This window comes from Petaurus breviceps, unplaced genomic scaffold, assembly GCF_028583685.1.
Source record: "Petaurus breviceps papuanus isolate PSGF00001 unplaced genomic scaffold, PetGlider_PUasm1.0 218, whole genome shotgun sequence".
NCBI lineage: Eukaryota > Metazoa > Chordata > Mammalia > Diprotodontia > Petauridae > Petaurus > Petaurus breviceps.
The window spans coordinates 9,392,535-9,410,312 of record NW_027185872.1 but is presented as its reverse complement, the minus strand read 5'-3'; the positions used below and the strand labels follow the sequence as shown (position 1 = coordinate 9,410,312).

The window sequence follows — 17,778 nt, the reverse complement described above, 5'->3', positions numbered from 1 at the left end:
AAGGGTTTGGGACCCATTTATCCAGTAGCCTGCCTGAAAAAGGTGGTCCCCCCAGAGGGCAAGAGGCCCCCAAGTGAGCAGCAGGATGCTCTCCTGGGGTTAGGAAAAATGCTTCTTCCCTCTGAACTCAGGCTTTGCTCAGCTGAGCCATCAGCAGACCTGGAGCCGAAAGCACAACTCTGTGACTCCCTGGAAAGGGAAGCTGGTGGGCATGGCAGGGAGGGTTCTCCCAGCCTCGACTCCCTCCCCCTGGCCACACCTAATGGGGGAAGCAAGCTCTTGAGGGTCTGCCCTCCCTCCCCAGTTCCCCAGTGCTCCTACTGCCCCCTGCAAGTCCTGAGTCCTCTGCTCATGGAGCCAAGAGGGACACTTAGGAATAATCTGGATCAACCCTGTCAATTTACAGAAATGAGAACCGAGGCTTACAAGGGGGAAGGGACCTGCCCAAGGTCACCCATGAGTGTGGTCAGTGGCAGAGCCAGAATCCAAACTCAGGTCCTCTGATTTAAAATCTAGCTCCCTTTTCACCAGCACCCCTGCTCTGACACAGACTCTCTAGTCAGGAAGGCCAGGATATTCCTGCAAAACACCTTCCTCTTTGGCTTGAGTCTAACTAAACAGAAAAAGGTTTACCTTGTTTTAAAACTCCAGCAGGGGCAGTGGGGTGGGGGTGGGGGGGTTGTCTAAGGCTCTGATGCCAACTGAGTTAGCTTGGTTTAGCATTCCCTTCAGCTGTGGTGAGGCCAGGGAAGCCCTCAGCCCTTGGGAGACGTGGCACCCCTTTCCCTCACATGTGCCCCGAGCTCTTCATGTAGGCTGGGGACCTTTCCCAAGAGTGGCCTCCCAGCTTCCTCGGCTCCTGAAAACCCCGAGCTGGGTGGCATCCCTTGGGTTCCATCATTCCTGAGCCATGGCCCCCCCCCCCAGACCACCCTGGGGTCAAAGCAGAGATACTCACGGGAGGCCCTGGCTCCCCGGGATCCCCCTTCTCACATTCGCAGGCTTTCTGGCCGCACTAAAACACAGAAGGACCTCCCTGAAATGCCGAGAGTCGCCAGCATTTATGTTTGCAAAGCTTTTCAAAATGTCATTTTTATATGTGTCACAAGGGCACTGGGCCCAGAGCAGGAAGACCCGAGTTCAAATCCAGCTTCAGAGCCTTATTGGTTGTGTGACCCTGGCCAAGTCGTTTCACTTCTGTCTGCCTTTCTCTTGACAGCCTCTGCTTCCCAGGTCTGTTGTGAGGATCACGGAGATAACGTGTAAAGCGCTCTGTAAACTCTGATGCTCCACGTCAACGCTGGCTGTGCTTGGGCTCAGTATTGTCTTCAGTCTCGGCTGACCCTCACAGCAGCCCTGGGAAACAGATGTGAGTGCTGGTCTCCTTCTACAGTGGAAGGAACTGAGGCAGGGGACGGTTGAGTGGCTCTCTCAGGGTCACCAGGCAGTGTGAGTGTCTCTGGCAGGATCTGAACACAGGGCTCCCTGGCTCCAGGTCCAGGGCTCTGGCCCTGGCCCCACCTCGTAGTCCCATTCTAAGGGATGTCTGGCATGACATAACTGGGGGTCAGCCTGCAAATGCCTCTGCATCCCCTCCCACTCTTGGGCTGGTGGAGAGCTATGGATAATGTCTGGGTCATAGAGGCTGGGCTCTGTCCCCTTGTCAGGCGAGCCCTGTGCTGGGAACGTCCTTCTGGGGCTGCTTTAGCCTGGAAACATGGAGCTAAGTGCCTGCTTAGAGACCTTTGTGAGGACAGAGGCTCGTGGCACTGGCTGAGGGTGTGCAGAGCACCTGCAGCAGTCTGGGAGTCCTCACGGGTTTGTGTGTATATATACATGTGTGACAGTGTGTGTGCATTGTGTGTGTGAGTGCGTGCATGTGTGTGCATGAGTGAGTGTGTGCATCTGTGTATGCATGTGTGTGCAAGTGTGTGCGTGTGACTGTGTGTGAGAGCATTGTGCATGTGTTTGTGTGTATTGTGTGTGTCCATGTGTGAGAGTATTGCATGAGTGTGCATGCATGAGTGTGTGCATGAGTGTTAGTGTGTGTACATGTGTGTGAATGTGCGTGTGAGCGAGAGTGTGTGCATGTGTGAGTGTGCATGCGTGAGAGTATATGCATTTGCATGTGTGTGAGGGTGTATGTATGTGTGTGGGAGTATATGTGCATGTGTGTGAGGGTGTGTGTGCATGTGGGTTCATGGTCCTGCTGTTCTCCAACACTCTGGCAGACGTGGCCAAGAAAACAAGTGGGGTTGGGGTCTTTCTTCCTTAGCTGGTTCTGTGAGTCTGAAAACGTGGCTCTCTGTCCCTCTGTTCTTTGGGCCTTAGGAGAAGCTTGGCCCATGCTCAGCCCAGAGAGCATCTGAGAGGACAGGGGCTTCCCTGGATGCCAGGGGATCCTGGCCCCTCTCTCTGCACTCGCCCTTTGCCCTCTTTCCTTCTCCACCCCAACAGGGGAGGCCAGGATTTGTTTGTGAAAAGGGTGAACAGAAGAAAACTCTTCCAAGTCTTCAGTGGAAGACTCCCCCCTTGGAGGAAGTCCTTTCTGGGAGCTGCCTGATCAGCAGTGGCAGCCTGCTAAGGGAAGGCAGAGGAAGGCGGGTAGGTCATGCTTACCTTCTTATCAAAAAGGGTTTCCTGAAAGGAAAAAGAAAGGGAAATATATTAGCCTGGGCAGTGGCCCTGTAGGTTCTTGAATGAGGACCCACGCTGCCCCTGCCCATGCAGATGGAGGGTTGGTGCTACAGATCTTCAGGCATGTGGTGGGTAGACAAGGACTCCCACTTTCCAGTTCTGGCTCTGGGTCTGGCAGGCTTGTCCTATCTCAGCTCACCATCTCTGTGACTCCCCAAAAGTCAACTCCCTCCCTGGTCACCTTTCCCCCATCTGGGCTGTCTTCTCCTGTGAAATTGTAAGCTTCATGAGGGCAGGGGCTGTCTTTTTCTTATATTTGTATCCCTGGCACTTAGCACAGGGCTTGGCACATAGTAGGTGCTTAATTTTTCATTCATATCCCATGACTTCCAAGAACAGTCTTTCCACTGTCCCATGCTGTTTCCATTTCCCGCTCCCATCCTGACCCCTACCAGAGGCTTCTCAAAGGAAAGAGTGGAGGGGGCAATGGCCACGGGGACACAGAGCCCGCCAGGACAAAGCTTCAAGGCCCCAGTCACTTTCTGCATGGTCATCACCCCAGCCTGTCTTCCAGACTTCCTCAGCCACTGGTCCTGACTGCTCATAACCAGGGGATATCCATTACAGGGGACTCACTTCTTACTCTCCAGCCACAAGCAAGGGAAATTCTAGATGAAATCCATGCTTGAGGCCAGCCAGACACATGCAGACCCCTTTGGTCCACAGAGGCAAGCAGAGATCTGCCCTCCTCGCAGACTCCTTGTCTCCCTTTATCAGACGGAGACTCCACAAGGCATTGACCAACCTGAGGCTTCTCTCTCTCTCCGTCTGTTACAGTCAAGGCCTATGCTGAGAGATGGGCCTTGGCTGGCAAGTAGAAGCCTTTTTCCCCACTGGGGAATCCTGAGAAAACTTGGTCTTGCCAGTGTCTACATATCACCCATGGCATTGGGCTGAGCAAGCCAAAGGCCTCCTAGTCAAAGTTCTCATTCTCAAATGTCAAAAACAAAAGAAAACCCTCAACATGTAACAGTGGACATTTTAAGGTCTGTTTCTAAAATGGATGACCAGTCTATTCTATCACCAAGGGTGCTCAGAAGGCTGGCAGTTCTTGTCCCCCATCTGTGTTTTTTTTCTTGGAAGCTTCTGCTTTCACAGGATCCTGGGTCTCATGCTGGAAGGGGCCCCCTCGTCCAACTCCCTTATTTTACAGACCCAGAAAGGTCAGGTCACACAGTAACATCTCCATCCAGCTATCCAGAGATCTATTTCAAATACAGCCCCTAAAAGAAGTCTTAGAAAGTTCTCCACTTGTCTTCACAAAGTCAACTTCCCAGGGACAACATGGGCCAGGGAAGGCTTGCCATGAATCAGCTGGAAGGGCAGAGAGGTTTAGCCTGTGGCAGTGAAGGCCCCCAGGGAAGGGGTAGAGGTGGGACACCAGAGAATCAGCTTCAAGCCTTTGAAAACCTGTCCTGTAGAAGAGCTGTCTGGCCCCCAAGACAGAACCAGGAGCGCTGGGAGGTGACAGTTCAAGACATCAGGAGAAACTCCCTGCAATGGAAAGGCAAGGATCCAGAAGCCACCTGGGCTGCCTGGAGAGGGTGGGCCTCTGGCTCTCGTCCTGGGCATCCTGGAGACTCTCTTTTTTGGGGCTGGGTGGACTCTGGGGCCCTGCTGGGTCTGAGGGTCTGACTCTTCGGTTTGGAAAGTTTGCAGTTTTTCAGTTGAAAGCATAATAGTAGTGACCAAATAAATATGAAAATCCCCGGGTCTCCTGTAGGTTTGAATTCACCATCTCCATGACAACACCATTGGTCTTGAGGTACACAAGGGCCCAGGGAATTTCCAACAAAGCACAAAGTCCACCCGCTCCAGGGTCCCTGGGCAGTGGGGGTAAGGGGTTGGCTATAGGGCCCAGATGTCCTATGAAGATGGTTCTGACCCAGCAGTGTGGTCAGGAGCCCAACCCCGGCTCAGAGGCCGCTTCCTGGAATGGGTGGGTTTGCAGGAGCTGTTTGCAAAGGGTCAGTGTCTAAGAAAGGAGACAGAGGCTAACATGGACTAGCAGACAAAGGGAACAGGAGAAGGAAGGTGGGGAGGAGCCATCCCACAGTGATGATGCTATGAAGGGGTTCTAGGTCAGATGGAAACAGAAAGGAGAGTCTGAAGGGAAATGGGCAATAAAGGATGAAAGGGACAGGAGAGAGCCCCAGCTCGAGGCTCAGAAGTTCAGGGCTGCAAGGCGTCTATGAGGACAGTGAGTCCAGACCCTTCATTTTTACAGAGGGGGTGACTGAGGCCCAGAGAGGTTGTACAGCTTGGCCAATGACCCAAAAGTAAAGCCAAGATGTGAACCTAGGTCTTCTGACTCCAGATCCATGACTTTTCCACTTGAATTAGCATTAGAGGTGTGCAATAGTGAATTAAATTAAATTATATTATCAACTAAGTACCTGCTCTAGGCAAAGCCTAAAAAGTAAACACAGGTAGGTCCCCCAGGAGTAAAAGTTTCAGCAAAGGGTTACAAGCTCAGAGGAGCTGGGGTCAGGGAGGCTGTGCACAGAGACTCTTGGTTCCCAGATTCTTTAACAAGTGGTTGAGGGCAGTGGGGTGGGATGGAAGGGATCAGAAACTCATCTGCTTCTCCTGTCCCAACCTGACCAGAAACCATGGAACCAAGCAAAGTGTACAGAGGGGGAAGAATGCAGTCTAGGGTTCTTTTGGGGTGAGATATACTAAAAAGGGGGCTTCTTCCGAGAGGCCTTCCTACCTCTATGACCCAGGAGAGGGTAAGATTGGGGCAGAGGGAGGGGCTGGAGGCCCCAAAGGGCAGCCTGACCTCCCCGGGGGTCGGGGGTGGGTGGACAGGAGCAGAAGTGGGTCTGGGGCAGCTACCCCAAGCTCAGGAGAGGGGCTTGTTAACATTTCAATGAAAGCATTTACACCTCAGATATGAGCAATGCTGCAAATTTGGGCTGGAGTTTTGCTCTGTTCATGGTCTAGACTTTAAAAAGTGATGGAGAAAATTGTAAATGGTGGAGATTACATTTTATGATATACCACATGTACATTTGCGGGGGGGGTGGGTGTTAACATTCACCAGCACACCCTGGGTAGCGGCAATGCATAGGGGTCAGGCAGGCACCCTCTTCTGCTTAGGAAATGAGCCCGGAGGTGAGCGGCTCATGGCCAGGGAGTCATCTTCTACTACAGGTTTCCAGCTTAAGCAGCACTTTGGAATGAAGGGTCCAGTGCTGCCCAGCACAGCAGAGTCAGAGAGCAGGTGATAGAAGGCCAAGGCCAGACAAGTGCGCAGTGAACACAAAAGGACAGACAGAAGGACTCCGGAAGCTGCAGTTTGTCAGGGACAACAAATTAGGCAAGGTCCTTAACACCAAAGCAATGGACCATGAGGGGGAATTAGAAACTCCTGGGATGCATTAAGGGCAGGCTATGGAGGAATGCTTTGGGATGAAACAAGCTCCAAAGAGATGTGTTCAAGGCAAAAACTGACACATCCAGGTAGAGCTGAGAAAGACCTGAAAGTCACAGTGGAACACAAGTTGACCCACCTGAACAAAGTGCTAGAATGTGCTAAAGAACATAAGGATCTTTGTAAGCACTGATTGGGGGCGGGGTTGGGTCAGGTTCTGAGGACAGACAGTCCCTGCCCTGTGGGGACATGGTCAGAGAAGGGCCCTATGGTCTGGGAAGTCCCAGAAGGCACAGGAAGTGACGCTTCTACGGCTCTGGTGATGCTTAGCCAGGAAAGCCGCCGGTAACCCTGCCTGGGAAGACCCTGGATCACCTCCGAAAGAGGCAGGCCCCCCTTCTTCCCCCTGCTGCCAAGGGCCACTCCTGAGTTCATCGTCCAACTCTGACTCACGGGACCCTCCCACGCGCAGAAGAAGCCTAGAGTATAGAATGAATTCTGACTTACCAGCTGACGCTGCACATTCTCAGTAACGTTAGGGTCACTCAACAGTGGGATGGGTTTGCCAGAGGAATCCCCCGAGATCAGCCGAAGTTTGGCTTCATTGGCCACCCGGGAAAGGCCGACAGGGACAAAGGAGATGCCCAGACTCCGGGCTGCGTCCGAAACGCCGTGGACATCGGGGTTCTTAGGGTGGTCGACGCCATCGGTCATGAGCACAGCCACTTTCGCGCCGCCATCACGGCCCTCTTTCTGGAAGAGACGCGTGGCATTGGAGATGGCGTAGGAGGAGAAGGTGCCTTGCCCGATGAGGCGCATCGACCGGACCCCCTGCTGGAAACCCTGCAGCCCTCTCCAGGAGGCAAAGGGCTGGTCCACTTGGACAGAGCTGCTGAACTGCAGAGCCGCCAGCCTGACGTCGTGGCCGCCTGAGGAGTCCAGAGGCCTGCGGGAAATCTTGTCGCTGAGACTACTGACAAACGCTTTCTGTCTGTCGAAGAGGACGATCTTGGAGCTCTCTGAACTGTCCAGGATGAAGAGCATGTCGATGAGGCAGGTGGAGCCTGAAACAGAAGGAGCGCCTAAGCGAGAGGGGCCGCTGGAGCGCAGCAGAGGAGGCCGAGTGCCGACGCCCAGACCGCGGCCACAAAGCCGTCCAGGCGCAGGGGCTCAGCCCTCCTTCCCCTGGCCCTCCCCAAAGAGGGCGGGAGTCTGACGGGCCTCAGCCCCGAGTCAGTCCTGCTAGAGGTGCGAGGGGGCCCAGAGAGGCCGCCGTCTCCCAGCTGGACGCCCGGCAGCATATGCTCCGACGGCAAACCCTGGTCTGTCCACTTCTCAAACCACAAGCTGCTGGGAGGTTCCCTTTCAGAAGTCACGGAGACAGGGTGAAGCCGAGGGAGTCTGCTGGTCTGCCGGGCAGTGGAGACTGGGCAGCCCAAGGAACAGACAGGGGCCAAGGCAAGTCAGCGCTTACCTTGAGACTTCTCAAAACCTCATGGCGTCCTTCTAGCTAGCTAAAGAAAGTGATAAGAAAACTCTCTCACCCTGCGGGCCACCTCTCCTGGATGACGATGTCAGGTTACCCTTTGGCCCCTTCTTCCGCTGGCCATGCACTTGGAGAGTTACCACAGCCACCCAAAGGAGTAGGCACAGAGCAGGGCGGCTGGTCCACATCCTGGCCCCTGACGCAAAAGCTTCTGCTCCACAGCCGGGGAATGGGGGCCAGGCTGTGATCCTCCTGGGAATGAAGGAGCAAGGTTTGTCCAGAGTTGGCAGCTGACCAGAGGGAAGGTCTCCCCAAAGAGGCTGCCACCTGGCATTCTGGCTGCAGCAGGAGACACAGGCATCCCTGGGCAGCCCAGGCCAGCAGGGGCCCGAAGGGGCTTTCTTGTCTTGTTCAATAACTGGCAGCCTGGCCAGGGTTGCACCTGTGAGCCCTGAAAATGAGGATCCTCCCCCACCCCCTTACTCTCAAAGCACCCTCTCCCCACATACACACATTCCCCCATATACACCAGCACATGTATACACATGCACCCATACATGATGAGCTTACACACATATGCCAAACAAATGCCATCATGCATACCTGTGCCCACACATCACAATGTAGACAGATGTGCACTGCCCCCACATGCCAACACAATAATGCAACTCATGTGCACACACATGTGTGTGCCTATATTAACACATGTACATGTGTACACACATATACAGACAAGTGTGCGCGCACATACATGCAGAGGACTGTGTTTCTGACTTCAATTTGGTTTCCTCTTTAAGCTTCTCTAAGGTTAAGCTCATTCAATTCAATGCAACAGCAGAGATTTAGCCACAAGCATGTACTTTGTGCACTGTACAAGGTTCTGGGGACACAGAGACAGAGGCACAGTGGCCCTGCCCTCCAAGAGCTTCCGTTCTACACGTCTGATATCAAGCACAAGATGTTTGGAGGAGGGAGTGGGAGTGGGGCAAACTGGATGGATGGAGATGAGTCCTGAGGGAAACCAGCTCCTCAAGAGGCAGAGGGGCAGAGAGATGCCTGTCTAGGCTTAGAGGCAGCCAGGACAGGACGCTTTCAGCCAGTTTGGTTAGAATGCTGAGCAGACCTCCTAGAAGGATAGGTCAAATGACCCTGTGTGGCAGAAGCTTGCATTTTATCCTGGGGTAATAGGGAGCCACTGAAAGGTTAGGATCAGGGAAACAACATTATCACCATAACTGGCATGTACATAATGCCTCCAGTTTTGCAGAGCACTTTCACATATTATCTGTTTGAATTTCACATAAACCTTGTGAGACAAGGGATATGATTAATCCCATTTTACAGATGAACAAACAAAAACGGGACCAGATGAATACATAAATTCTATCAAACCTTTATAGAATGATTAATTCTAGCACTATCCAAATCACTTGCAAAGGTAGGAAAGGAAAGAATCCTATAAAACTCCTCATGATAAAAATATGGTGTGGATGTCTAAAACAGAAAGAAGCAAAACAGAGAAGGAAAATTATTGACTAATATACCTAATGAACACTGATGCAAAATTTGTAAATAAAGCATTAGCAAAGAATCCAAGGAATGGTATCAAAAAGATGATAAATTCTGACCAGGTTGGATTTATGCAGAATTGTAGGGTTGTTCAATATCTGGAAAACTAGAAACATAATAGACTATATTATAGAAAGAACAGCAACAATCATATAATGATATCAATGGTTGCAGAAATGAGCTTTTGAAAAAATACAATACCCATTTCTGATTTATATTAAAAACACACACCCTAGAAAACACATGAATAGACAGACCTTTCCTCAGGATGGTAAGTGATGTTTATCTAAAACCATGAGCAAATATTATATGAAATGGGGATAAGTAGAGGCTTTCCAGTAAGATCGGGGCAAGGATGGTATTACTGCTACTATTTGACAGTGTTAGAAATTGGGGGCAGCTAGGTGGCACAGTAAGAGTGCCGGCCCCAGAGTTGGGAGGACCCAAATCGGTTCTGGCCTCAGATACTTAACACCCATACAAAAAAAATTGGCTATGTAACCTTGGGCAAGTTACTTAACCCCAATTGCTTTAATTAAAAAAAAAAGAAATTGAGGAGATAAGTATAGGCAAAGAAGGTTTCCCCCTCCAGATTATATGATAGTTTACTGAGAGAACCAGAGAGTCAGCTAAAAATATAAATTAAAATAGGGTTAATGATAGCACCTGCAGGAGAGGGGGAGGAACCAAGATGGCAGCAAAAAGGCAGAAACTCACCTGAGCTCCCCCTAATTCCTCTCCAAGTAACTTTAAACATGATGCCTCAAAACAAATTCTGGAGTGGCAGAACCCACAAAAGAATTAGGCAAAACAATGTTCCAGCCCAAGGTAACTTAGAAGTTTGGAGCGGAAGGTCTGGCACACTGTCACACAAAGTAGAGCCCTGTCCATGCAGGCAATGCCCAGGCAAGACAGCAGAAGGTGAATCAGCAGCAACTTACAGACAATAAGAGGGTCAGGCAACTGATCAGGAGGAAATTACAGGGGCCCCTTTTCTGGCACTGGGTGCAAGACTATTGCATTGCTCATACATGGATCTGGGTCACAGTCCCAGGAGGGACTAGTACACCAGAGCTTGTAACCACAGGAGAGCAGGGATCATGGTCACAGTTCCAGGGTGGAAAATACTGCTTGTGGTCACTCATAGACATCAGGAGAGTAGTAAACACATCTTTCCTCAGTTATGGCATCATAGAAATATATGCAATCAACCAGGAAATAGTAGTCTGATTGTTTAAAACAAGTCCAAGAAATATTTGTTTTTGTTTTTTATATAGCTTTTGACAAATCTTGAAAATAAATTTCACTATAGAGTTTTTGCCATTAGAATGAAACATCAGACATAATCTTTCAAGAAATTATTGAGGAAAACTGCCCTGATATTTTAGAAACAGAGTAATAAGAGAAATTGAAAGAAAACACTTATCACCTCTTGAAAGAAATCCCAAAATGCAAACTCCCAGGAATATTATAACTAAATTCTAGAGCTCCCAGGTCAAGGAGAAAATGTTACAAAAAAGCCAGAAAGAAACAGATCACATATTATGGGGCCGCAATGAGGATCACACAGATTTAGCAGTTTCTACCTTAAAGGATTGGAGGGCTTAAATATGATACACCAGAGGGCAAAGGAGAGAGTATCACAACCAAGAATCACCTACCCAGCAAAACTGAGTATAATCCTTCAGAGGGGAAATGTATATTTAATGAAAATGAGTACTTTCATCATTCCTGATGAAAAGATAAGAACCAAACGGAAAATTTGACATTCAAATGCAAGACTAAAAAGAAACATAAAAAGGTAAACAGGAAAGAGAAATCATAAGAGATTCAATAGGATTAAACTGTTTCAATTTCTACATGGGAAGATGATGCTTGTTATTCCTAAGAACTTTTTATTACTATCAGTGCAGTTAGAAGGATACAGAAGGGTGTGGGTGTGAGTTGAATATGATGGAATGAAATCTAAAAAAATAAAATGAAGGGGTGTGAAAGAGAAATGCATGCAGAGAAAGGGAAAAGGAAAGATAGAATGGGGCAAATTATTTCACATAAAAGATTTATAAAAGAGCTTTTATAATGAAGGGGAAGATGGGGAAGGTAGGGGGGCAGTGCTTGAACTTTATTCTCCTTGGAACTGATTCAAAAAGGGAATAACATGTACCTAGTTGGGCACAGAAAGCTACCTTACCCTAAAAGGAAGTAGAAGGGGAAGGGGATAAAAGAAAGGGGCAGGGCTGACAGAAGGGAGAGAGGACTGGGGGAGTCAGGCTAATATGACAGAAAGGAAAAAAAAATGACAAGTGTTGGAAGGAATTTGGGAAAATTGGGACCCTAATACATTATTGGTGGAGTAATGAACTGATCCAACCATTCTGGAGAGCAATTTGGAACTATGCCCAAAGGGCAATCAAGCTGTGCACATAATTTGACCCAAGAATGCCAGTACTAGATCTGTATCTCAAAGAGGAAAAAAAAGGAAAAGGACCTATATGTACAAAAAATATTTCTGGCAGCTTTTTTTGTGGTAGCAAAGAATTGGAAGTTGAAGGGGTGCCTATCAATTGGGGAATGGCTAAAAAAGTCATGGTATATGATTGTGATGAAATATTATTGTGCTATGAGAAATGACAAGCAGGATGCTTTCAGAAAAATCTGGAAAGGCTTATATAAACTTATGCAAAGTGAGGTGAGTAGAATCAGGAGAACATTTTGCACAGTAACAGCAATATTATAACTGTGAATGACTTAGGTGTTTTCCGCAATACAATGAACCAAAACAATTGCAAAGGACTTATGCTGAAAAGTGTTATCTCCCATGGAAAGAATTGATGGAGTAGATGTAGATTGAAGCATACTTTTTAAAACTTTCTTTATTTTTCTGGTTTGGGTTTTTTTTGATCTGTGACTAATGACTAATATGGAAATATGTTTCGTATGACTGCACATATATAACCTATATCAAATTGCTTGCCTTCCCAATAAAGGGGCAGGGAAAGAAAGGAGAAAGAGAATGTGAAACTCAATTTAAAAATGTTAAGATATGTTTTTATATGTAATTGGTAAAGAATAAAATATTAAATAAATAAACAAATGAAAAGGAAAAAAATCCAAATGATAGCACCATAATGCTGTGCAGCTCAAATCAGATAGTGTCTAAGTGCTTTATGAAATATTCTTTATGGTAATCAAGACAAAACTAAATAATTGGAGAAATTCTCATGGCTCATGGGTAGGCCAAGCCAATGCAATAAAATGACAATGCTACTTAAGTTAATTTACTTAGTCAGTGCTATAAAAATCAAACAACCAAAGGATGGCCTTATATTTATCTAGAGGAACAAATGGTTAAGAATTTCAAGAGAAAATAATGGGAAAAAATGGTAAGGAAGGAGTTTAGCAGAATCAGATCTCAAACTATACTACAAACAATAATCATCTAAATGATTTAGTACTAATTAAGACATAAGGAGAATGATCTGTAGAATAGATTAGATCTACATCATATAGAAGCCAAGAAACTCAGTAGCCTAGTTCTTGATAAGAGATCCTGGCAACTGAGGTAAGTACTCACCACTCAACCAAAAACTTCAGGAAAAATGGAAGGGAAATTGGCAGAAGTAAGTTAACTAACATCTTATAACAAGTATCAAAATTAGCTCTGAATGGACACATGACTTAGACATAAAAGGTCACACCATAAAAAAAAGAGGAGCAAGGAAGAAATTACTTTTCATATCTATGGATAGAGGAAGAGTTCATGACCAAAAACCAGAGAAAATAAAAGGAGCAATTCTGATTATGTAAAACTTACAGGGGTTTACACAAATGAAAACAATGCAGCCAAGATTAGAAAGGAAACAGCTTACTGGAAGAAAAATCTCTTCAGCAAGTTTCTTTGACATATATCCAAAATATATAAAGAATTGATTCAAGTTTATAACCCTAACCCTAAATAACAGCCATTCCCCAAATAAAAAATTGCCAAAGGATATGAGCAGGCATTTTTTTTTAAAGCAATTGGGGTTAAGTAACTTGCTCAAGGTTACACAGCCAGTTATTTCTGGGTGTGGTGCTAAGTATCTGAGCCTGGATTCGATCCCCAGGTCATCCCGACTCTGGGGCCGGTGCTCTTACTCACTGAGCCACCTGGCTGCCCCTAAGCAATTGGGTTAAGTAACTTGCTCAAGGTTACACGGTCAGGTCTTTCTGGGTGGGTGCTAAGTGTCTGAGCCCAGATTCGATCCCCAGGTCATCCCGACACTGGGGCCGGTGCTCTTACTCGCTGTGCTACCTGGCTGCCCCAAGCAGGCATTTTCCAAGGACAGAAATCCAACCTATTAATAGCCATGTGAAAAATATTTCAAATGAATAACTCCATACCTATCAGATTAGCAAAAGTGAAAAATGACAAATAGTAGACGGCTTTAGGCAAACAGGTATATTAATGAACTATTAGTGAAACTGTGATTTAGCCCAGCAGTTCTGGAAAGCAATTCTGGACTATGCCTCTAAAGTTACTAAATGAACCCACCAACACTATTACTAGGTCTATACCCCTAAGAGATCAAAGAAAGAGAAAAAAGTCCATTATACACAAACATATTTATGGAAGCTCTTTTTGTAGTAGCAAAACCTGGAAATAAAGTGGATGTCCATAAGTCGAGGAATAGTTAAACAAATTATGCAATAAGGGTGTAATAGATAGTGTTGTGCCATAAGAAATGATGGAAGGGATGGTTTCAGAGAAACCTGGGAAGACTTGGGTGAACTGATGCAGAACGAAGGAGAACAGTTCATACAAAACAACATTGTGAAGACCAACTTTGAGACACTTCAGAATCCTATTAATGCAGTGACCAACAATGATTCCAGAAGAGCCATGGTGAAAAAACCCCCTCACCTCCTGAACTCAAGGTGCAGAATAAGCCTATGTGGTGGCCATGACCAGCACGAGAAAGCTCTTGGTGATCGTGCATGCTCGTTAGAAGAGCTTTGCTTTTCTTTCCTTTTTCACCATTGGCAGGGGTGGCGGTGATGATGGGCAGAGTTGGGAAAGAAAAAAATAAATGCTTGCTAATTGAAAAAAAATTTAAAAAGAGAGAAGAGGAGGGATGAGACGGGTGTTCATGTGAAGGTAAAATCCATAAGCCATTGTTAATAACGTGGAGGGGGGTTGGGGGACCATAGAAGCATAAAGAGTGACTCTCAGATTACAAATGCAGACAACCAGCACCAGGGTGAACCCCTTCACAGAAATAGAGAAGTCTGGGGAAAAGAGAATGGGCTCTGTCAGTCAAGCTGAATTTGAGACTAGACATTGAGCATGTCCAGTAGCCAGCCAGTGATTCCAGACAGACATTCACAAGAAAGACCAAGGATGGAGGGACCGACCTAGGAGGGGTCAGCACACAGATAGCAATGAAACCCCTGGCAGCTGGTGAGATCACTAGGAGAGAGTGTAGAGATAGAAGAGAGGGAAGGGGAGCGGAGGGGAGGGGAGGGCAGGGAAGAGGGTCCAGGGCAAAGTCTTAAGGGACAGATGAAGATAGGCTGGAATGCACTCAGCAGGAGAATACAGGAAAGGAGGCTGAGAAGGAGCAGTCAGACAGTATTGGCATCCCAACTCTCCAGGATCCTATGATGAAGGAGGTATGAGCTGAGAGGGGCAAAGGACAGCGTGTCAGCCTACACAGGGTATTTGCTCTACAAAATGGCTATCCTAGAGATGAGGATGGATGGAGTCTGGGTCAGTGATATCAACATTGGGTCTCTATGGCTCATCTAACTCAGGCTGGTCAGTTCTGGGCCTCCAGGATGATTGGGGCGGGGGAGTAGAAGATTGGGCAGCTGTGGAGTGTCCACACACACTCTGCTGTGTCCTTCTTCTTTCCTCAGGATGAGCTCTATCTTCCCAGCTTCCCCAGCCAGACCTGCTGAAGTCCAGCTGGTCTGCTCATGAGGAGCAGAGAGGCTGCCAGGATGGAGATGGGGGTGGGAGAGGCTGTCAGGAAAAGAGTTGAAAAGAGGGAGGCTGGCAGGGGGGAGGCTGGAGGAGGGGCTGGCAGGAGGGAGCCTAGAGAAGGTAGCAAGAAGGAGACTGAGGGGCATGTGGTTTGAAGGTCCCATTTCCCACCTGCTTGGACTAGGCTTCCCACCTCCATCCTCTGCCCTCCCATTCACCTTGTAAATAGCTTCCATCGGCCTCAAACACAAATCCATTCCCCTTCTCTCCTCTCCAGTCATCAGTAGTTCCTATTGCCCACTAAGAAAAGTTCCAATTCCTTAGGCTTAGAATTTAAGGTCCCTATGATCTCTGCCTTTCCTTCAAAGACCTGATGCACCAAACATGTCATCCTTCCAAACTATCTCCCAAGTGCAGTGAGTGGCCTAAGGAGGAAGTGAGTTCCCTTTACCTGGAGGACTTTGAGTCAAGGATAACCACCCATCGTGAAGAGGAGTTTTGTTCAGGATTGGGTGGAATACCTCAACTTCATTTATTCACCCACTAATTCACTCACTCATTCATTCAAAAAACATTTTGCAAATGTCTGCCATATGTTGGGTATTGGGAACAAAGACTAACCCACCAGCGCCTGGTCTCTGGGAGTTTCCCTCTCTCTCAGTCCTGAAGGGACCTCTCTTCCTCTGTTGCATTGTGACCAGCCCTTGGAAGTAGCTCCAGTCCCCTTCCTCCTCAGACTCCACATAGCACACAAACACACTCACTCACTCACGGGGTCAGCAAAAGTTTCTCAGGCAGACGCTTTGCGCTGGGGTACTGGGGAGATCTGAAGATGAGTCACAACAGGATCCTTTCTCCCAAAGGGCTCACACTCTAGGGGGGTGGGAAGATGCTTCTGCAGGTGAGTCACTAGCCTGGTATCCTGAGGTCACAAGAGATCTCACAAAGGGGTCATCCTGCCAAATCCGCCTCCTGATTATGTATCTGGACCCACCTCCTCCCCTTCAGGCCAGGGCACAACTTGACTGCCTCTTCTTTTTCCCATCCTCTCTGGCTCTTTGGAAACAGAGGCTGGAGGTCAGAAAAGTGGCTGGGAGCTGGAAGGTGAGGAGGCTGCCTTCCTTTAAGCTACTCTGACATGAGGAAGGGTCCAGGCAGGAGAGGGTTCTGGCACATAGGGAATCCTGAACCCCCTCTGCTGCCGGCAGGGGCCTGGTTGGGCAGTTTTGGGGTAGGACCCCACACCCTTCTTTGTGTGCAGATCAGAGAGCCCATGGAGGGCTCCCACTAAGACAAAATTCACCAGCTTCTTATAGTGTGTTTGAGGATATTCATTACATTGCCCAATGCCATCTCTGATATTTGCAGCATCTGAATGGGACAACTTTGATAATTTAGTTGTCTAGTCATCCCAAACAGCTCAACCCGAGTGAGAGTGGTAGGATGTGGAGAGCAGTGGGTGGGGAGCCTGAAGCTTGGGATGGAAGACCAGCTCTGCCTGCCATGTACCGCCAGTGTGAGCACTGGTGTGACCAGCCCCCCACCCAGTGTAACCCTCTGTTGCGAGCCCCTGTGTGACCTCCTGTGTAACTACTGGTGTGACCAGCCCCCCACCCAGTGTAACCCCCTGTGCGAGCGAGCCCCTGTGTGACCTCCTGTGTAACTTCTGGTGGAACCACCCGTGTGACTGTGCCCCAGCCAATGTAAACCCCTGTGTAGCCTCGGGAAAGGTCCTTTGCTTCTCTGCCTTAGCACCCACAGGTGAAATGCTGGCTGGGGGGCTACTCAGGTTTCTTCCAGCCTTGGAATTTTCAGATACGAATCCCCCGTTACCCCTACTGTCTACTCTTTTCTTAGTTTTCCAAGACCTAAGTTTCCTGAGTCCTTTTTTTCTTTTCTAGGGTGGCGTGAGTTCAGGCTAAGTGTCCCCTTGGGCTTCGGCTCATTGTCCCTTTTGCTTTCAGGGTGCTCTCCACACTCCGAAGTCTTCCAGCCCTTGGCTGAGCCACAGACCCCGATGGCCACAGATCTCACTCCATCTCCCTCTGGGTAGGTCTGACTAGGTGCCCTCAGGAAGCCTCAATCCAAAGTCCATGCTTTGGTTTCTGGAATGTGCTAGCCCTTGTGCAGGCAGCTCCCCGACCTGTGAAGGAGCTGCCCTGAGGAGGCCCCTTGGACACCCCATCCCTGGGCAGGGCTCTGCCAGGCCCTGTCCTCAGCAGGAGGCTACAGCCTTCCCCTGTTCCTGTCCTGGGAAGAAGCAGCTCCCAAAGGCAAACCTCTTTCCTTCTGGAGGTGTTGGGATGGGTTTGGGTTCCATACACTAACAAAGTAAAGCCCATGGTCAGGCAGTTTAAAAAAAAGACCTAGAGTAGCCCTCCTTGTCTGCCTCAGTCCACATCCAGCTAATGAGCTTGGGGGAAGGAGGGAGCACCCCTAGAGACAGACTCCAGAGCGATCCCCCCGCCCCGTCCCAGCTCAAGGAAGGGCACACCCCAGGATGCTTTCTCTTGGTATAAAGCCACTCAGCTGTCCAATTCACACATGTCATAGGCAGGGCTTACCTAGCTTCAGCAGTCTTATCTTATGTAGTGCTGGCCTCCAAGCAGGTATCAGCAGTCAAGAGGGGAGCTGACCCATGGAGAGACAGCCCAGGCACAGTCTGGTCTGTGGGAAATGACAATG

The 17,778-nt window shown here is 48.5% G+C and overlaps 1 protein-coding gene across 1 annotated transcript in view; it reads right to left on the bottom strand.

Moving 5' to 3' along the window:
* COL28A1 (collagen type XXVIII alpha 1 chain) overlaps window positions 1–17,778 on the bottom strand; it is a 91,976-nt gene extending 74,198 nt beyond the window's left edge. The window contains exons 1-5 of the mRNA XM_069094407.1: window positions 17,658–17,778; window positions 7,618–7,811; window positions 6,581–7,137; window positions 2,620–2,640; window positions 959–1,015 (exon numbers count right to left, since the gene is read on the bottom strand). Coding sequence (XP_068950508.1) covers window positions 959–1,015; window positions 2,620–2,640; window positions 6,581–7,137; window positions 7,618–7,747 — 765 coding nt within the window. The 5' untranslated portion in view covers window positions 7,748–7,811; window positions 17,658–17,778. The remainder of the gene's footprint in view (window positions 1–958; window positions 1,016–2,619; window positions 2,641–6,580; window positions 7,138–7,617; window positions 7,812–17,657) is intronic.